The following is a 22,516-nucleotide window of genomic DNA, read 5'->3' as shown; positions in this document are numbered from 1 at the left end:
TGACGCCCACTGACTATTCTGTTTCCGTGAATGAATCACATCCTGAAATGTTCTTGGACAGTCAGAGAGCACTAGATAAATCACATCTAATGAGGGTTTAAGTACGGTTATAAATATGGATGTTGACAAGGACTTTGTACTAAAAATTTCCACTGGTCCTATCTACTGTATGGCCATATTTATGAGCGATATGAATGGCATATGTACTGTGGTTTCTCATCTGAACCATAAATGTGCTCAAAGGGTTGTCAGGTCCCCTTCCCCATACAATAATGTAAGGTTCTTCTGGCCTCTATCTCCACTTCCAGTTTCCAGACTCACCTAAAAATGCTGATTGAGTTCTCCTTATAAAATACAGTATAGATTTGGTTGAAGTGGCTTTTAAAGCACAACCCCTGCCAAACTTGAAATCTTAAAGAGGACCTTTCACTAGTGTTGATCAAGCATCTCGATGCTCGGCACATGGGGGTATTCGACCGAATACTGCATGTGCTCGAGTCTCCTCCCTGCACGTTTGTTGGCTGCTACGCATATAGCACCCGATGACACGTGTTTGGCACAATGTTAGTCAGGGAGAGCTGTGCTGAAGAAGGGAAAGATAGTGTAGGGTGTGAAATTTTTTGTTTTTATTTGAAAAACTTGTCAGAGACCCAAAAGTCCTTTTAAGGACTATTCTTGTGTGTGTGGCAGCAGTAATATGTATTTTTAGTGCAACCTGCGCTAAATTGCTAAAACTTTACAGACTCAAAAGTCCTTTTAAGGACTATTGTTGTGTGTGGCAGCTATATCTATTTTTAGCGCAACCTGCGCTAAATAGAGTGCAATAGTTAGGCCGCTGCAGACAGCGACATTATCTACGATGCAGCTCCTGTGTAACGTGTGCGCATCCCAAAAATAACTGTGACATCCAGTGTACTTTTTCCGTAGACCGTGTCTGCTGCGGACAGTGACATTACCTGCGCCAAATCTCCTGTGTAACGTGTGCACATCTAAAAAATATCAGTGACATCCAGTGTACTTTTTCCGTAGACGGTGTCCGCTGCGGACAGTGACATTACCTGGGGTACATCTCCTGTGTAACGTGTGCACATCTAAAAAATATCAGTGACATCCAGTGTACTTTTTCCGTAGACGGTGTTAGCTGCGGACAGTGACATTACCTGGGGTACATCTCCTGTGTAACGTTTCCACATTCCAAATACCTGTGACATTCCCTGTCATTTTTTTATTAGCCGCTGGTGACATCAGCGACATTATCTGCGGTATTTCTCCTGTGTAACGTTTCCACATCCCAAATACCTGTGACATTTCCTGTAATTGTTTTTTAGCCGCTGGTGACATCAGCGACATAATCTGCAGTATTTCTCCTGTGTAACATTTCCACATTCCAAATACCTGTGAAATTCCCTGTAATTTTTTATTAGCCGCTGGTGACATCAGCGACATTATCTGCGGTATTTCTCCTGTGGAACGTTTTCACATCCAAAATATCTGTGACATTCCCTGTAATTTTATATTAGCCACTGGTAACATAAGCAACATTATCTGCGGTATTTCTCCTGTGTAACGTTTCCACATCCCAAATACCTGTGACATTTCCTGTAATTGTTTTTTAGCCGCTGGTGACATCAGCGACATTATCTGCAGTATTTCTCCTGTGTAACATTTCCACATTCCAAATACTTGTGAAATTCCCTGTAATTTTTTATTAGCCGCTGGTGACATCAGCGACATTATCTGCGGTATTTCTCCTGTGGAACGTTTTCACATCCAAAATATCTGTGACATTCCCTGTAATTTTATATTAGCCACTGGTAACATAAGCAACATTATCTGCGGTATTTCTCCTGTGTAACGTTTCCACATCCCAAATACCTGTGACCTTCCCTGTAATTGTATATTAGCCGCTGCTGACATCAGCGACATTATCTGCGGTATTTCTCCTATGTAATGGTTCCGCATTCTAAATACCTGTGACATTCCCTGTAATTTTATATTAGCCGCTGGTGACATCAGCAACATTATCTGCAGTATTTCTCTTGTGTAATGTTTCCACATCCCAAATACCCGTGACATTCCCTTTAATTTTATATTAGCCACTGGTAACATAAGCGACATTATCTGTGGTATTTATCCTGTGTAACGTTTACACAGCCCAAATACCTGTGACCTTCCCTGTAATTGTATATTAGCCGCTGCTGACATCAGCAACATTATCTGTGGTATTTCTCCTATGTAATGGTTCCGCATCCTAAATACCTGTGACATTCCTTGTAATTTTATATTAGCCGCTGGTGACATCAGCGATATTATCTGCGGTATTTCTCTTGTGTAACGTTTCCACATCCCAAATACCCGTGACATTCCCTGTAATTTTTTTATAAGCCGCTGCTGACATCAGTGACATCAGCTACATTACCTGCAATATATCTCCAGTATGATGATTCCACATCCCAAATACCTTTTTTAATTTTTTTGCGCATACACTTACAAATCCTACGCTACTGTACATGTGACATACTTTCAAGCATATATAACATTTAATATGAAGAAGGCAGGCAGTAAGGGACAGGGAAGTGGCCGTGATGCTGATGGTGCATGGAGAGGCCGTGTCCCTGGGCCCGTTGAAACTGTGCCTGCTGCCAGAGCACAAGAAATACAATCATCCACCTAGCTTCATGTCCCAGTTTGCAGGGCGGCGCAGGACAACACTCTCGAAGTAATACCAGTGCGACCAGGTGGTAGGTTGGATTGCAGCAGATAATGCTTCCAGTCGGTTAAGTCCAGTCTCAGTAGCCAAGAGTCTGGTCAACAGAATCCTCACCCTGATCCTCCTTCCTCCCACCATGGAGAGTCTTGGCAAACAAGTGAGCCCACACTCGGATATTCCGAGGAGCTCTTTTCATCGCCATTCCTTGATTTGGCCCACTCGCCAAATCCGCTTGAAGAGGGACATGAGGAGATCTTGTGCAGTGATTCCCAAATCTTGAGCATCCACATTCAGAAAAAGATTACAGTGGGGAACGGCAATTAGTGTTTCACGAGGTGGATGATGATGATGAGACCCAGTTGCCAATAAGTCAACCGCAATTAGTGTCTCAAGAGGTTCATGATAAAGATGAGACACAGTTGTCAATAAGTGAGGTTCTTGTTAGGTCAACAAGTCAGGAAGATGACCAGAGTGAGGAAGTGGAAAGAATGTGATGGACGATTAAATCACTGACCCAACCTGGGAAGGAGGCAAGCCGAGCGAGGGCAGCAGTGCACAGGGGGAAGGATCCGCAGCACTGCAACAGGCTGGAAAAGGCAGTGAGGTGCCAGCGTTTTATCAGAGCGGGTATTTAGTGCTGCTGGGAGCATAATAACTGATAAGAGCATCCGCCTGTAAACTGAAAATGCAGGTTGACTCCTAAAAATGAACAAGGCCTGGATTGCCCCTGACTTCTCTACTCTACCAGAGGAAAGCGGCTGAATATAAAGGCACTTTAAATGTGTTTTTTTATAATGTACTGAATACACTGTATTCCCATGCACCCCTTCCACCACAAAAAATGGTATATGGTTCAATCTTCCTTTTCTCGTCCTCCTCCTCTTCCATCATATCAACATGCTTATTAGTCTGCACTCGCTCCTAATGTTGTAGAGGGTCAGCTCACCTGCAGGCCTTTGCATGTAATGTTTTAGAGGGTCAGCTCACCAGCAGGCCCTCACCTACAATCTTTTAGATGGTCAGCTCACCTGCAGGCCCTCGCATATAATGTTTTAGAGGGTCAGCTTACCAGCAGGCCCTCACCTACAATCTTTTAGAGGGTCAGCTCACCTGCAGGCCCTCGCATATAATGTTCTTGAGGGTCAGCTCACCAGCAGGCCCTCAACTATAATGTTTTGCAGGGTCATCTCACCAGCCGGCCCTTGCCCATAATTTTTTCAATGGTTAGCTAAGCGGCAGGCACTCGCCCATAATTTTTTCAATGGTCAGCTTAGCAGCAGGCACTCGCCAATAATTTTTTCGAAGCTCAGATCAGCAGCAGGAACTCGCCCCTAATGTTTTAGAGAGTCAGCTCAACAGCAGGCCCTCGTCTGTAATGTTTTAGAGGGTCAACAGCAGGCCCTTGCTCCTAATGTTTTTGAGAGTCACCAGCAGGCCATCAGTCATAAGTTTTTAAGGGTGTGTATGATGCCCTCCTTTATGTGTAATAAAGGGTGTATTGGAGTGCTGGTTCCTTGTTATTTTTGGCAGCCCTTTCACTTGCATAGGCTTTATGTGTGTAGGTGTCCCATTACCTGAACAATTGTACAACATTGTGAATGAGGCCCTCCTTTATGTGATATACAGGTTGTATTGGAGTGTGTATTGTTGTCAGTCTGTAAAAGTGGAGTACTACTCAGACAACATCGTTCCCAGCAGCGACCGGAGAGTCCAAGATGCATCCAGACATCCTCCCCATGCTGTTCCCAAACTATTTTGGTGGTTTCCCTCAATTTCTGACCTTTTCCTATGAACCAGAAACCCTCCCCTCCCCAGAAGGTACCAAGTTTAATGCTTGGGTTCTCCTATTGACTTCCATTGTGCTTGGGTGCTCGGTAGAGCACCTTAGTATACCGAGGTGTTTGACCCGAACACCCGAGCACTTTGGTGCTCGATCAACACTGCATCTATTCTTATGAGTCTATGTTATATCATTCCTCTGTTATGTTGCTAGCAGTCTGCAGTAAAGGAAAGAGGGGCGGTAACCAGTTGGTGGGGAGGTGTCCCTGCACAGTATGACACCAGCAGGACTGATTGGACAGTCAGACACACCAGCTACTGGGAACACCCAACAATTCACCCAACACCCAAACTTTACAGCAGACTGCTGGCAATTTATTTGTAAACTTCTAGCAAGAATAATACAGGAATGGCACAAAAATTGAGTCATATACTGTATGCTCCACAATTGTTATTGCATGGGGAATGCAAGTGGTTACTAAAACAGTCAGGTCAGGAGAGGTGACAATCCCATTGCCCATTATCTGCCCAAAAGGCACCTTCACAGGAAACTAAGATATGGGTTACTGTATGTTTTGGTATTATAATGGAGACCTACTCATATTGTCTCATCAGACAACCTTGCTCTTTAAGCATTTGCAAGCTGGGTACATCCACCAAAAGCTAAATGGATGGAGCTGGATTGTGGTCATTGTGGTTTCTGATCTAGAACTAAATATCTTCATTTATTTGTATTCTTGTAGGATGCCCACTTCATCTCTATATAGTAGAAGATTGGAATTACTGTAGCCCTTTACTTCCTCCCTGTTGTCAGCTACAGAAGCTGACAGAGAAAAAAATAGATGTCCAGGGAGCAAATTAGATAGATATATAGACACATATATAGATAGATAGATAGATATATTATATTAGATAGATAGACACATTAATAGATAGATGGATAAATAGATAAAGAGAAGATGTCAGGCAGCACCCTCACATAAAGAAAAACTTGGTAATATTTATTCACCTATGCTGGAAGCATGGAGTTTCAGCTCTATACTGGTTTGAGAAAGGCTCCAGTATAGAGCCGAAACGTCGCGCTTCCAGCATGGGTGAATAAATATTACCAAGTTTTTCTTCATGTGAGGGTGCTGCCTGACTTCTTCTCTTTGTAATTTTGGTGATTGTCAGAACGACGGGCTTGCACCTCCATGTTTTTATTGACTCTTGTCTTGTGCTGCCATTTTTATTTTATTTAGTAGATAGATAATAGACAGATAGATTAGATAGGAGATAGATAGATAGATAGATAGATAGATAGATAGATCAGGAAATTACAAGCCATCTGTAGAAGGAATATGTTAGTTAGTTAATAAATGTCTGTAATTACAGCAGCCTCTACATTAATTAAAGCAGTGTGTTGACACGTAATAACAGGGCAGAGGGGGTGGAATGGGAAATATATGATCTAGCAGGCCAGAATGCAGCTGTACTCTATCTGTATGGGGAAATCAGAAGAAGAAGAAAGCGCAAATGGCTACGTTTTGAAGGGAAAGGATCCTTGATGGTGCTGTAGGAGCACTGTGAAGTTTTGCGTTTTCATGGTTAGTTATATTGGGGAGCTAGTATGCCTGAGGATAGCATTATACCACAAAGGCATTGAGAGGTATTGGATTTTTGATTGGGAACTTACCAATGACCACGAAGCATTGGGTGCACAAAATGAATGAGCTGGTTCTACCACCATGATAAAGGGGCATCTCATCCTATAAGAATATGTCACCATGGGGGTACTCTTCCTGCTTCAGCCTTATTGATCCCTCAGTGATGACTTCTCCCCTTTTCTCTAAATAAACCTTTCAAGGGCTCTTGTAATCATTTTAATTACTGGGAATGTAGTTTCTTAGACAGATATTTACTGATTCTTGGAAAGGCCATGGTGTCTGCTGATCGATAGTTTTTAATTGCTATATCCATATCGTCTTCTGTAAATCACACCATGCAAATGAAGAGCCATAAAGAGAGAAGGAAGGCCAGTATGTAAATATTAATCATTTAGATTACACCCGTCATGAGGGGGGGCAAAAGTATTAATAACAATCCCATTAAATGTACCCATCAACAAGGAGGAAACTGTAGTAATGTAGAAAACTGTATTGGGTGCACCTTGCCTTAATTGCTTTAAATTGGTTCCGTAGGACTAAAAGGCTATGTACACCTTCAGAGGCAATTTTTCTTTTTAATGATTGCATGTTACTCATTTTTGGCTAAAAAGCTTTTTTTTTATTTGGCCTTTATTAAAAATGTGACTGGTACTTTCTGTTTCACTTTGTGCTGGTCATCTAATAAACCTTATCTCTAAACTACTAAGAGGTCATAATTTAATAAACATTTATTTAAGCCACATTCCTATCAGTAAGATAAGAACTGAGCTATAATGAGTGTTTAGGAGGTCAGAGAGCAGAGATAAAGAGTCCATCAGCTCCTGGTCTGATGGAAAAGACAGAAAATTCAAAGGGTTACTACAGCATCTCAGCTCTGTACACAAAAAAGGACGCCATATTTTTTATATAATGAGTACAATGCAATAACAATAAAAAATGCCCCCAAAGGTGTACATAGCCTTTGAACATTCAGGGTCTACATTGTTATGCAAACGAGGGTTTGCCTGCACCGAGGGGCATGGCCAGCACTTAAAAGCTTAGGTGCACCCTTCAGTGCACTGAAGTCCTCATTCGCAAAAACAATAAACATCTTTTTTCTTGGGAACGCCATTGCTGATTTTCCTAAGACAGATATCATTTTAATTAGCAGGATCAACGGGAGCCTGGTTTACTAGGGCTGATCCTACTGGCAGGTGCTCTAAATGGCCCTCGGCTGACAGCTGTTCCTAATGACCTCTTCATACACATGAACACTCAGGCTGAGCATGCATGTGTTCTCATTAGGAAGAGGGAATTAAGCAGTCACTGTCCTTCTTTAGTGGTGGTTTATCTCCCATTAGAACAGAGGATCAGGCATATTGAAATTCAATATGCCTGATCCATTTTTTTTACTGACCTCTGCCACAAGAATGCCAATTGAACATTTTAGATGGTTGGTGGTCCTCCTGAAATTGGTTGGATCGGCCAACCATAGTCTAATGTGTATGTTCAACTTTAGGGGGTGGGGGCAAAGAACATAATGAGTGGAGTCTAAGACACCAGAACGTCTGTCCCTACAGCTCCTGAGATGTGATTCCAGTTGTCTGGTCGTTGGGTGGTTTGGAATGACCAGGGCCAAGATGTTACAAGAGAAACAGATGCAGTGATGGATGAAGCAGAGTGTGGAAGTGTGATAACTGACTGAGTTTATGGTAGCTAGCATCTGTCCAATACAAATTTACAGGTACCATGAGGTTCCGCATTCACTGATGTGATTGCACCTAGAATTAGGCAAAAAATGCATCAAAATTCAGTATTTCTGGCACACAAGATAGATTCAAGCTTTAGACATATTTTTTGAAGCAAATGCACCAAAAAGATCAATCCTCGAAGCCAACCAACAGTTGGTGCAAACCAAATTTATCATCCATGAATAGTCACCTTCACAAATGTCTACATTTTAGACAGGATTAGTACGTCAGCCCCATTGTGTTATCCCAATAAGTTGTCCATGGACAAAATCAACTCTACTACATTTCTAGATGTAATTGTGCTGGGGCTTAGCCAGTTAGGAAAAATAAAACCCTAGAAGGTCAAATGAGGAGACCATCAGGGGCTTCAGAATGGTCATCCTTTGTGTCTGCAGGTGGAGGGGTTCACTATTGCTCATTATATGGTATTGAGTGTAGACGTCTGCATCTTCTCAACTCACACTTTTCCTTTTCTTTTACAGGATGTGCATTTGTGAAATATTCATCACATGCGGAAGCACAGGCAGCCATTAATGCCCTTCATGGAAGCCAGACAATGCCGGTGAGTAGCCAGTTCCTGGTGTCTCTGTAGTAAAGTGTAGTATAGTCTGTCGGCCATTGTGGCCATGGTGAGCACTTCATGGTTGTACTTATACTGCTCCTCACTGTGTGATGAATACTGATGTATAACCTGACTGCTCTGTATATGGCGCTGCAATGTTCTCTGTGTATGTTGTATCTTCTTTACATAATCCACTATTATGAGCCTGAATCTTTAAATTATGCGCTGTTATAGTTCTGTATAGTTGTGTAATATTGTTTAAGTATACTCTATCCATGGTGCTGGGTCCTCTCTGTATTATGCACTATCCTTGGTGCTGGATCCTCTCTGTATTATGCACTATCCATGGTGCTGGATCCTCTCTGTATTATGCACTGTCCACGGTGCTGATCCTCTCTGTATTATGCACTATCCATGGTGCTGGATCCTCTCTGTATTATGCACTATCCATGGTGCTGGATCCTCTCTGTATTATGCACTATCCTTGGTGCTGGATCTTCTCTGTATTATGCACTATCCTTGGTGCTGGATCCTCTCTGTATTATGCACTATCCTTGGTGCTGGATCCTCTCTGTATTATACACTATCCATGGTGCTGGATCCTCTCTGTATTATGCTCTATCCATGGTGCTGGGTCCTCTCTGTATTATGCACTATCCATGGTGCTGGATCCTCTCTGTATTTATGCACTATCCTTGGTGCTGGATCCTCTCTGTATTATGCACTATCCATGGTGCTGGATCCCCTCTGTATTATGCACTATCCATGGTGCTGGATCTTCTCTGTATTATGCACTATCCTTGGTGCTGGATCCCCTCTGTATTATGCACTATCCTTGGTGCTGGATCCTCTCTGTATTATGCACTATCCTTGGTGCTGGATCCTCTCTGTATTATGCACTATCCACGGTGCTGGATCCTCTCTGTATTATGCACTATCCTTGGTGCTGGATCCTCTCTGTATTATACACTATCCATGGTGCTGGATTCCCTCTGTATTATGCACTATTCACGGTGCTGGATCCTCTCTGTATTATGCACTATCCATGGTGCTGGATCCTCTCTGTATTATGCTCTATCCTTGGTGCTGGATCCTCTCTGTATTATGCACTATCCATGGTGCTGGATCCTCTCTGTATTATACACTATCCATGGTGCTGGATCCTCTCTGTATTATGCTCTATCCATGGTGCTGGGTCCTCTCTGTATTATGCACTATCCATGGTGCTGGATCCTCTCTGTATTTATGCACTATCCTTGGTGCTGGATCCTCTCTGTATTATGCACTATCCATGGTGCTGGATCCCCTCTGTATTATGCACTATCCATGGTGCTGGATCTTCTCTGTATTATGCACTATCCTTGGTGCTGGATCCCCTCTGTATTATGCACTATCCTTGGTGCTGGATCCTCTCTGTATTATGCACTATCCTTGGTGCTGGATTCCCTCTGTATTATGCACTATCCTTGGTGCTGGATCCTCTCTGTATTATGCACTATCCACGGTGCTGGATCCTCTCTGTATTATACACTATCCATGGTGCTGGATTCCCTCTGTATTATGCACTATTCACGGTGCTGGATCCTCTCTGTATTATGCACTATCCATGGTGCTGGATCCTCTCTGTATTATGCTCTATCCTTGGTGCTGGATCCTCTCTGTATTATGCTCTATCCTTGGTGCTGGATCCTCTCTGTATTATGCACTATCAATGGTGCTGGGTCCTCTCTGTATTATGCTCTATCTTTGGTGCTGGATCTTCTCTGTATTATGCTCTATCCACGGTGCTGGGTCCTCTCTGTATTATGCACTATCCTTGGTGCTGGATCTTCTCTGTATTATGCTCTATCCTTGGTGCTGGATTCCCTCTGTATTATGCACTATCCTTGGTGCTGGATCCTCTCTGTATTATGCACTATCCATGGTGCTGGATCCTCTCTGTATTATGCACTATCCATGGTGCTGGATCCTCTCTGTATTATGCACTATCCTTGGTGCTGGATTCCCTCTGTATTATGCACTATCCTTGGTGCTGGATCCTCTCTGTATTATGCACTATTCACGGTGCTGGATCCTCTCTGTATTATGCACTATCCATGGTGCTGGGTCCTCTCTGTATTATGCACTATCCATGGTGCTGGGTCCTCTCTGTATTATGCACTATCCATAGTGCTGGGTCCTCTCTGTATTATGCTCTATCCATGGTGCTGGGTCCTCTCTGTATTATGCACTATCCATGGTGCTGGGTCCTCTCTGTATTATGCTCTATCCATGGTGCTGGATCCTCTCTGTATTATGCACTATCCTTGGTGCTGGATCCTCTCTGTATTATGCACTATCCACGGTGCTGGATCCTCTCTGTATTATACACTATCCATGGTGCTGGATTCCCTCTGTATTATGCACTATTCACGGTGCTGGATCCTCTCTGTATTATGCACTATCCATGGTGCTGGATCCTCTCTGTATTATGCTCTATCCTTGGTGCTGGATCCTCTCTGTATTATGCTCTATCCTTGGTGCTGGATCCTCTCTGTATTATGCTCTATCCTTGGTGCTGGATCCTCTCTGTATTATGCACTATCCATGGTGCTGGGTCCTCTCTGTATTATGCTCTATCCTTGGTGCTGGATCTTCTCTGTATTATGCTCTATCCACGGTGCTGGGTCCTCTCTGTATTATGCACTATCCTTGGTGCTGGATCCTATCTGTATTATGCACTATCCATGGTGCTGGATCCTCTCTGTATTATGCACTATCCATGGTGCTGGGTCCTCTCTGTATTATGCTCTATCCTTGGTGCTGGATCCTCTCTGTGTTATGCACTATCCATGGTGCTGATCCTCTCTGTATTATGCTCTATCCTTGGTGCTGGATCCTCTCTGTGTTATGCACTATCCATGGTGCTGGATCCTCTCTGTATTATGCTCTATCCTTGGTGCTGGATCCTCTCTGTATTATGCACTATCCATGGTGCTGGATCCTCTCTGTATTATGCACTATCCATGGTGCTGGGTCCTCTCTGTATTATGCACTATCCATGGTGCTGGATCCTCTCTGTATTATGCACTATCCATGGTGCTGGATCCTCTCTGTATTATGCACTATCCATGGTGCTGGGTCCTCTCTGTATTATGCACTATCCATGGTGCTGGATCCTCTCTGTATTATGCTCTATCCTTGGTGCTGGATCCTCTCTGTATTATGCACTATCCTTGGTGCTGGATCCTCTCTGTATTATGCACTATCCACGGTGCTGATCCCATTCATACTCCTTGCTGCACTGCACACTGCCTATGGTGTAATAGATTGTACCCTTCATTTAAAGCTTAGTGAGTGCACAAGGAAAATCTCTGCAAGTACAGGTCCTTCTCAAATAATTAGCATATTGTGATAAAGTTCATTATTTTCTGTAATGTACTGATAAACATTAGACTTTTATATATTTTAGATTCATTACACACAACTGAAGTAGTTCAAGCCTTTTATTGTTTTAATATTGATGATTTTGGCATACAGCTCATGAAAACCCAAATTTCCTATCTCAAAAAATTAGCATATTTAATCTGACCAATAAAAGAAAAGTGTTTTTAATACAAAAAAAGTCAACCCTGTAAATAATTATGTTCAGTTATGCACTCAATACTTGGTCGGGAATCCTTTTGCAGAAATGACTGCTTCAATGCGGCGTGGCATGGAGGCAATCAGCCTGTGGCACTGCTGAGGTGTTATGGAGGCCCAGGATGCTTCGATATCGGCCTTAAGCTCATCCAGAGTGTTGGGTCTCGCGTCTCTCAACTTTCTCTTCCCAATATCCCACAGATTCTCTATGGGGTTCAGGTCAGGAGAGTTGGCAGGCCAATAGAGCACAGTGATACCATGGTCAGTAAACCATTTACCAGTGGTTTTGGCACTGTGAGCAGGTGCCAGGTCGTGCTGAAAAATGATCTTCATCTCCATAAAGCTTTTCAGCAGATGGAAGCATGAAGTGCTCCAATATCTTCTGATAGCTAGCTGCATTGACCCTGCCCTTGATAAAACACAGTGGACCAACACCTGCAGCTGACATGGCACCCCAGACCATCACTGTCTGTGGGTACTTGACACTGGACTTCAGGCATTTTGGCATTTCCCTCTCCCCAGTCTTCCTCCAGACTCTGGCACCTTGATTTCCGAATGACATGCAAAATTTGCTTTCATCCGAAAAAAGTACTTTGGACCACTGAGCAACAGTCCAGTGCTGCTTCTCTGTAGCCCAGGTCAGGCGCTTCTGCCGCTGTTTCTGGTTCAAAAGTGGCTTGACCTGGGGAATGCGGCACCTGTAGCCCATTTCCTGCACACACCTGTGGATGTTTCTACTCCAGACTCAGTTCACTGCTTCCGCAGGTCCCCCAAGGTCTGGAATCGGTCCTTCTCCACAATCTTCCTCAGGGTCCGGTCACCTGTTCTCGTTGTGCAGCGTTTTCTGCCACGCTTTTTCCTTCCCACAGACTTCCCACTGAGGGGCCTTGATACAGCACTCTGGGAACAGCCTATTCGTTCAGAAATGTCTTTCTGTGTCTTACCCTCTTGCTTGAGGGTGTCAATGATGGCCTTCTGGACAGCAGTCAGGTCGGCAGTCTTACCCATGATTGCGGTTTTGAGTAATGAACCAGGCTGGGTTTTTTTAAAAGCCTCAGGAATCTTTTGCAGGTGTTTAGAGTTAATTAGTTGATTCAGATGATTAGGTTAATAGCTCGTTTAGAGAACCTTTTCATGATATGCTAATTTTTTGAGATAGGAATTTTGGGTTTTCATGAGCTGTATGCCAAAATCATCAATATTAAAACAATAAAAGGCTTGAACTACTTCAGTTGGTGTGTAATGAATCTAAAATATACGAAAGTCTAATGTTTATCAGTACATTACAGAAAATAATGAACTTTATCACAATATGCTAATTTTTTGAGAAGGACCTGTATAACTGATTTACCGTTTAAGATCTCTGCTTGCTGTCAGTCCTGACCTAGTTCTGCTCACACATCTGAGGGTTTGCTACATGTTATCAGTGCAGTGGAGTCCTGGACAGGTCCTGTTGGCTCACTGAGGATTGACTACGCTGATACAGTGTAACAAACTGCAGATGTTGGGACTCCTTTGTTCTGTGGATGTAGTTAGATCCGAACTGACAAAGTCCTAAAGAGTGAATTATGCCCCATAGAGTGATCAATATCATGTTCATGAAAAACAAGGCGCTCTGGCAGACGACTCTCACTGTATGATAATGAAAGCTGGCAGTATGTCTGCGCTGCGTGCGGTGCCAGGTGCATTATCATAAACGTATACTTTATACGTAGCTATAGTCAGACACAAATAAAGCAAGCGCTAAGAGAGGACGTCCAGGACGTCTCATCAGAGACCCGGCTGCTACTGCTCTGGGTGAAGGGCTAATTATATTTTCCTAGTACAACTACCCCCATCATCACCTGTAACAGTTATCTGCTGCTAAAACCATTATTACTAATTTTTAACAAATGTAGCAGAGCTGAACTGGTGATTTCAGGGTGCATTATTTGTGGATCTTAAAAAAAAATCTGTAAAGATAATGCTTTAGGTTCCCCAGTAGTCCTATGTAACAGCACATATAACAGACAAGGATTACCCCCAGATAATACATGGCAATAAATCTGTGAGTACAGATAATTTAGAAGGTTGACTTGCAGTCCTATGGTATGTGACCTACAAGACATTGCACAGAAAATGCCCTAGGTAACAACACAACCTACACAGTGTGATAAATCTGTAAGTTGTAGATAATGCAGCAGTTTTCCTTGCAGTCCTATGTAACACCACAGATAACACAGTGATAACTCTGTGAGAACAGATAATGTAATATATGTCACCTGCAGTCCTAGGTAACACCACAGATAACACAGTGATAACTCTCTGAGTGCATATAATGTAGTAGATGTTACCTGTAGTCCTATGTAACACCACTGATAAGAATAGGAAAATAATCCCTAAGTACAGATATTGTAGTACCTGTTTTCTGCAGACCTACACTCAGGTCCATAAATATTGGGACAGCGACACAATTCTAACATTTTTGGCTCTATACACCACCACAATAGATTTGAAATGAAACGATCAAGATGTGCTCTAACTGCAGACTGTCCGCTTTAATTTGAGGGTATTTACATCCAAATCAGGTGAACGGTGGAGGAATTACAACAGTTTGCATATGTGCCTCCCACTTGTTAAGGAACCAAAAGTAATAGGACAATTGGCTTCTCAGCTGTTCCATGGCCAGGTGTGTGTTATTCCCTCATTATCCCAATTACAATGAGCAGATAAAAGGTCCAGAGTTCATTTCAAGTGTGCTATTTGCATTTCGAATCTGTTGCTGTCAACTCTCAAGATGAGATCCAAAGAGCTGTCACTATCAGTGAAGCAAGCCATCATTAGGCTGAAAAAACTAAACAAACCCATCAGAGAGATAGCAAAAACATTAGGCGTGGCCAAAACAACTGCTTGGAACATTCTGAAAAAGAAGGAACGCATCGGTGAGCTCAGCAACACCAAAAGACCCAGAAGACCACGGAAAACAACTGTGGTGGATGACCGAAGAATTATTTCCCTGGTGAAGAAAGCACCCTTCACAACAGTTTGCCAGATCAAGAACACTCTCCAGGAGGTAGGTGTATGTGTGTCAAAGTCAACAATCAAGAGAAGACTTCACCAGAATGAATACAGAGGGTTCACCACAAGATGTAAACCATTGGTGAGCCTCAAAAACAGGAAGGACAGATTAGAGTTTGCCAAACAACATCTAAAAAAGCCTTCACAGTTCTGGAACAACATCCTATGGACAGACGAGACCAAGATCAACTTGTACCAGAGTGATGGGAAGAGAAGAGTATGGAGAAGGAAAGGAACTGATCATGATCCTAAGCATACCACCTCATCAGTGAAGCATGGTGGTGGTAGTGTCATGGCGTGGGCATGTATGGCTGCCAATGGAACTGGTTCTCTTGTATTTATTGATGATGTGACTGCTAACAAAAGCAGCAGGATGAATTCTGAAGTGTTTTGGTCAATACTATCTGCTCATATTCAGCCAAATGCTTCCAAACTCATTGGACGGCGCTTCACAGGGCAGATGGACAATGACCCAAAGCGTACTGCAAAAGCAACCAAAGAGTTTTTTTAAGGGAAAAAAGTGGAATGTTATGCAATGGCCAAGTCAATCACCTGACCTGAATTCGATTGAGCATGCATTTCACTTGCTCGTCTGGTGATGTCTATGCGTTCCAGACTTCAGGCTGTAATTGACTGCAAAGGATTTGCAACCAAGTATTAAAAAGTGAAAGTTTGGTTTATGATGATTATTATTATGTCCTATTACTTTTGGTCCCTTAACAAGTGGGAGACACATATGCAAACTATTGTAATTCCTGCACTGTTCACCTGATTTGGATGTAAATACCCTCAAATTAAAGCTGACAGTTTGCAGTTAAAGCCCATCTTGTTTGTTTCATTTCAATTCCATTGTGGTGGTGCATAGAGCCAAAAATGTTAGAATTGTGTTGATGTCCCAATATTTATGGACCTGACTGTATGTAACACCACAGATAACACAGTAATAACTCTCTGAGTACAGATAATGTAGTAGATGTCACCTGCAGTCCTATGTAAGACAAGAAGATAAGTTGTTGAGAAATACAACCCACTTTGCCCAGCTACATTTATATTTTTCCATATGTTTCCACTTTTCCACATTTTGTCGTATTTTTTCAGAATGCTTGTCGTGGAGAGTCCATGGTTAATACAAGAAGATCTCTGCTGTGGTGTTATGTGATTTTTATGTAAACTATGTGGTTTACTTGGCCCCTCGCGGCTTCTTGTGTGACTGATCCCTGCTGTGACCACATCTACGTATGGTGGCTTTGTGTGTTGCCAAGGCAACGGATACTTAAGAATAATATTTAAGGTGCATGGCGACCTGGGATTATCCGTGAATTCCTTCGACCTCCATGCTCGCTAGAATCCTCATCAGATGTGTTTCTTCTTCCATGCAATTGTCTTCATCCTGTGGCTCTCCAGTTGCTCCACAACTCAACTTGTTTTACACCGCTTGAAGAGCCACAAGGTGCAGAGTTCTTATTTGGATGACCCTTGATCTTGACCCATGCATCCCCTTGAGACATGAGACCAGTCTCCTGGAGTCCTCCTTAGAACTGTCCTTAAGAGGCTTTAGGAAGGTTCCTCAATATTCTTGTCAGGTCTCAGGCTCCTTGTCTTTGCTGCGCTCGGCTCCTTGTTTCCACCGCACACACCTCTATCTACGAGGCTGTCAGTATTATGGCTGCTCTGCGCCGTCTTCTTCACACAACATACTGTATGTTCCTTCCCAGTTTGTAAAGGAAACTTTCTTTAATGAGACTTAGTTCATCCATCTCAACAGATACATTTTCAATTTTCTTGGAGTAAAGAATTACATCCCCCCTACTGTACATATACTCCTTAGGAGCCGGTGCAGACGATTGGAGTGGTAGTGGCCTTAATGAGATGTAGTGTTACGGTGTACTCCTTCAGGTCGTCTCTCCCTGAAAAGGTGATGTGAAGGAATCATCCAGGTGTAGAAGAACATGAAACATTTTTCTTTTAAAGGGCAGTAGTGACAGTCTCAGGGGTGGAGACATTGGAGTAGTGATTGGCTCAAGGCAGAGGCATCGGAGTAGTGACTGGCACAGGGTAGAAGCATTGAAATAGTGACTGGCTCAGGGCAGAGGCATCAGAGTAGTGACTGGCACAGGGCTTAGGCATTGGAGTAGTGACTGGCTCAGGGCAGAGACAGAGGCATCAGAGTAATGACTGGCACAGGTCCGAGGAATCTGAGTAGTGACTAACACAGGGTAGAAGCATGGGAGTAGTGACTGGCACAGGGCAGAGGCATTTGAGTAGTGACTAGCACAGGGCGGAGGAATCGGAGTAGTGACTGGCACAGGGCAGAGGCATCGGAGTAGTGACTGGCTCAGTGCAGAGGCATCGAAGTAGTGACTGGCACAGGGCAGAGGCATTGGAGTAGTGAATGGCTCTGGGCAGAGGCATCGGAGTAGTGACTGGTTCAGGGCAGAGGCATCGAAGTACTGACTGGCACAGGGCAGAGGCATCGGAGTAGCGGTTAGACAGATAGTTGAGCCTGTCTGCTGCATTCAGAATAGATTGGATGTCTGGTGAGGAGGAGATCAATTAGCCTAGTTGGCAACTGTCTTGAATTTGGCGGGGCTGTCCCTGATTTTCAAAAACAGTCCTGGCAAACTTAGGAAGGTCCCAGGATGGAAATGAGTAGGACTAATGTAAACTCTGCCCATAAATGGGCATTCCTAGGCCGGAACAGTGCGTTCCCAGCTCTGAGACCAGTGAAAAAAAAAAAAAAAAAGACTTGAAGAAAGTTTTACCGGCCAGGTATTGAAATTCAGTATCAGCCATGGGCGATAACTCCGGCCCTCATTACAGTCCGTGTAGAGCACTCCATTAACCGCCCTGTACGCAGCCATTGTACAACAACCCGAGCATATTCAATAAAACAGAAAGTAATCAGGAGTACAAAGAGTCTCCTTGAAGACGGTGGCACCTCCGAGTCACACATGGCTGCTCGCAACAAAAGCAGAACATATTTTGTGAAAACAAGACATTATCAAGTGCTCAGAGCAAGTGACTGGCCCAGCTGCTCGGCAGCTGCCGGGACCGCGCTCCCCCTTCCCAGTTCTGAACCTGGAGACTGGAGCATCCGGGGGATGGGCAGCGAGCGGAATGCTAATGATCCCCCCCCCCCCATACCCTGGAGTTCAGTCCTGAAGGTGGACGTTCTGTCACTTCTACAGGTGTAGGATGGATTCCTCCAAATGAATCTGTCTACAGATTGTCAGCGGCGGCTCCTCCACTCATTGCCCATGGTACCAACAGGCGTGTGTCTGTGCATGCATGTGTGAAATTACTGGGAGTGCGTTCCTCATCTGTCACTTTACAGGTGCCGAGAACTCGCAGACAACTTCTGTACGAAGAGAGATTTCCATCGAACCCAGAAATCTTTTCCTATTTCTATAAGCAATGCACGTAGAGACAGATGTAGCAGAGCTGATGCTGAATTTTGCACTTAAAGGAGAGGTTTTTATCTATGTAAATCTTAAAGGCGTTATTTCATGAATAATGTAAAAAATTAAAATCAGACATCATATAGCACATGACCATCTCTTTCTAACAAACCTAGAACCAGCCCTGTATCTCACATGGATCCAGAGATCTCCTCATTCATTGCTCTGCTAGATTTATATCAAGCTAAAATCTCAAGGGGAGTGTCCTTTCTGCTGCAGCTCAGGGGGCGTGTCCATGCTCTCCCTATCACACCTCAGGGGGCGTGTCTGTGCTCTCCCTATCACAGCTCAGGGGGCGTGTCCATGCTCTCCCTATCACAGCTCAGGAGGCAGATGAAGGATGAAACTGAGCATGTGCGGCCAACTCATACATTGTAGGTGGATTTGTTGCACATTTTGCTGCAGATTTGCCATGGATTTAACCCTATGCATTGTATTCACCGATACATTTATGATGAGATTTCTTAAAGGGCATCTGTTAGCAGATTTGTCCCTATGACACTGGCTGACCTGTTACATGTGCGCTTGGCAGCTGAAGACATCTGTGTTGGTCCCATGTTCACATGTGTCTGCATTGCATATTAATAGCCTGTCCTGAGGTTAGTCCATCAACATAAGATCGGCCGGAGTCCAACACCCAACAACTCCACCAATCAGCCGGTTGTGGCTCCGGTGCAGGAATTAGACTGTGTAGTGGACAGACTGCTGCAGCACTGCTACCACAGAAGAGAATAGGAGGAGCACTACAGGTACCAGCTCCGTCCACTACACAGTGGCTGGAGCTGTGCTTTTCTGGAGCAAGAGCTACAACCAAACAGCTGACCCTGGCCAATCTGATATTGAAGGACTAACCTCAGGATAGGCTATCAGTATCAAAATCCTGGACAATCCCTTCAATGATTATATAATAGTGACTCCCCAATTTTAAGATCTGATGTCCTCCTCTTATGTCCAACTGGCAAGGGATAAAGTTCACCCACTCATGGGATGATACCTCCACTTACGTGATGGACATGATCATAAGACTCTTGGCTACAGACAAAATTGTTTTCAATCACAAACAGCAAGCAGAGATCTTGAAAATATTATTTAGCATATCTTCAGAATAGAAAGAGACATAATTATTCTGCTGGAATAGGTCAAGCAGGGCTCTGAAGAGGTTCTGTAGAACGTCTTCTTAGAATGGGGGCAACTGGGCACCCAAGTGATTTCTTATCCCTTGACGATCAGAGGGTAGGCAAAATGTCATCGTGAATACAGGTGACCATATATGACTGGGTGAGGTCCACTAGGGCAGGAGCCACTCTTTGCAACTTCTCTGGACTTTGGCTCATACAGTAGTCTGGGGGTGACTTGATCACCCATATGGCACCTGTAAAAATCAGCAGAAGTGGAGAAGCCCTCTAAGCACTGAACCATATACGTTGGGCGGCCGCTCAGCGCTTATACTTTGCCTTATTACAATAATCCCTGGCGCTCCGGCTTATCATAACCTTGACTTTGTTGTCCCGGCCATGTTAGATTGCAAGCTTGACTGGACTAAGAAGGCATGATTGTATAGAAAGCCGCATTCCCCGTCTCCAAAATCAATAAATCACCACAATGGGCAATAATCTTGTCGCCTTAAGTCTTATCAGCCCTGAACAAAGGCGCCGCCTGAGCCGCTGATTTCCTTATTTTCCTCCGAACGAATCATTTTCTCGTGTTATTGACAAGACGTGTTTATCAGAGTCCTTCTCACTTGGGAATTTCCTTCTTTCCAGTTTCAAGCTCCATCTTTCCCGACTCTCATGATCCGCTCCGCAGAGTGGGGCGCAGGCTTCCCAAATCAGCCGGAATATATTTTTTTTAACAATTATTTTGATATAAACAGCTCAGAACTGCAGTAGATTCATGTAAATGGGAAGCAGTGGGGCTTGTAATTAGATTTGTGTACACTTTCATAAATTGCCGGCAAACATCAAAGCCCTGATAGAAGGTTGCAGTCTTCTTTATTCCCTTCTTCTGTTAATTGAACAGTTGATGTGTGGAAGGAGAGCGTTGGCTATAGAGGAGCACTATTCACAGACCCGCTGACAGCTGTACTGTGAAAATTAACAAGAACCGTGCTGCTGGTGTCACAGTTCGGCACCGCCGTGCGCGCGCAGGGAAGGCGGATTAAGGTGCTTTAAATTAGATTATCGTGAGGTTTTTTTTATGTAGCTTTTTTGGGATTAAATTAATCTGGGAAAGTCTGCTGGATTAGTGAATAGACTAGCTGCATCTCCTTGTGAGACCGTATCATGGAGAGCTAGGGCCGCTATGGGGCCATATACTGTAAGTCTATGGAACTGCTTCCCATCAAGTCTTGGCAGAATGACTGCTCTGTATAACAAACTGGGTGAGGACCCACTGCGTCACTTGAACAGATTTGGCTTGGGACTATTCCTAATGATATTATCTCACAAGCTCCACACGTGTTCACCCGTTAACTCCTATACAGAGATCTAGACTTTGCTGAGGGGGAACCACCAGGGCACTACCTCTTGGAGTAGTCCCGTTTCAGGTGTCTGCGGACTAATGGCGGTCAGGGGACACAGGTGCAGGGCACAGAGAGATCAGGCAAAACCATAGTCAGGGACAGGACAAGGTCAGGACAGGCACAGAACATGCACTCAGATAAACAGGCTGAGGTCAGGATGAGCATCTCAGGGTCAGAACAGAGAAGAGGCGGTGGTCGGGTGTCAGAACATGACACACCTTAGCAGGAAAAGAGTGAACTACAACCTGTTACTCAGGGTCCTTCCCCTGTGGGTAACCAATCATTAGCTGGGGAAGATTAGTGTGCACTTGCTGGACCTTTTAAGAGCTGGAGGGACCGTGCATTTTCTCTAGCTAATGGTTGGTTACCCACAGGGGAAGGAGCCTGAGTAATAGGTGGACAGCAGGAAGCAGGCCTCAGCCTGCATGGAAGGATTATTATTACTCTGGTGGGTGGGAACGCCAGGCCGGAGGAGGAAGACGTCAGCAGGACCAAGCCACCAAAACCCTGCAGATATGGAGGGGGTGAGCAAGGCGGCGGCCGTGCTCACCAGCAGTAAAAGAGCGGCGGTGGGCAAGGACCAACACCATAATACACAGATAGATGTAGAATATATATGAAGATATCTATACAAAGCAATATATGTATGTAACAAAGCAAATTTTAAATGTAGCAATTTCTTTGTGCATTGTGATAAATCAGTAGAGTTATCCACAGTCCTGTGTAAACTCATGTGTCAGAAAATAAAACGCTCAGTTCTACTAATACTGTGCTGTATATAGTGTACATGTTACTCAATGGAAATGTATTGGAGTATTTTTGCCCTCTACTATCTAGAAGAGGATGAACTATAGTCAGATTATAAAGAAATAATGGCATTGTGGGCACCACTACTATCATGTCAATAGTTTTATAAATGATTGGCGGTCTGCAGCAGAAAAATGCCATTTTTTTTACATCGAAATGTCTGGAGTTGAGAATTCATCCCACGTGACAAATGGTCTCTATAAGCAGAAATTCACAAACTTGGAAATTCTAACTCACTGATACCAAATTGAAATAAGTGGACATTTTCTGGGGTACCGCCATGGGTGAGAACGAGACCCCTGGATGTACATAAAGGATGTAGGATAAACTTTAGGGCTTGGTACCAATGTTTTATTATTTTCTTAGTCTATTCCTATTTATTTCTTTTTTCTTTACTGTTCATCCACTGCCTATTATCTTTTATTATAACTCTGGGAGCCGTAAGATACAATCCCTATAGAAACAATATGTGAATTCTTAAACTAATTACGCTCTCTCTCAATTTGTGAACAAGCTAAAACATATCTGGTTGAATGTCCCATGGATCCCACAACTGAAGAATCAATGCATAAATAGATGCAAATAAACTCAGGCAAATGCATCTGTCCATCTCTTGTCATGATTA

At 43.7% G+C, this 22,516-nt stretch overlaps 1 protein-coding gene across 1 annotated transcript in view; it reads left to right on the top strand.

Annotated features, from left to right (window-relative positions):
* Positions 1 to 22,516, top strand: part of CELF4 (CUGBP Elav-like family member 4) — a 997,927-nt gene that overhangs the window by 853,272 nt on the left and 122,139 nt on the right. Inside the window, exon 5 of the mRNA XM_044276293.1 lies at positions 8,348 to 8,427. Within this exon, the coding sequence (XP_044132228.1) occupies positions 8,348 to 8,427 (80 nt within the window). The remainder of the gene's footprint in view (positions 1 to 8,347; positions 8,428 to 22,516) is intronic.

This window comes from Bufo gargarizans, chromosome 1, assembly GCF_014858855.1.
Source record: "Bufo gargarizans isolate SCDJY-AF-19 chromosome 1, ASM1485885v1, whole genome shotgun sequence".
In the NCBI taxonomy this organism is placed as follows: domain Eukaryota; kingdom Metazoa; phylum Chordata; class Amphibia; order Anura; family Bufonidae; genus Bufo; species Bufo gargarizans.
This window is presented reverse-complemented; position numbering and strand designations above follow the sequence as displayed.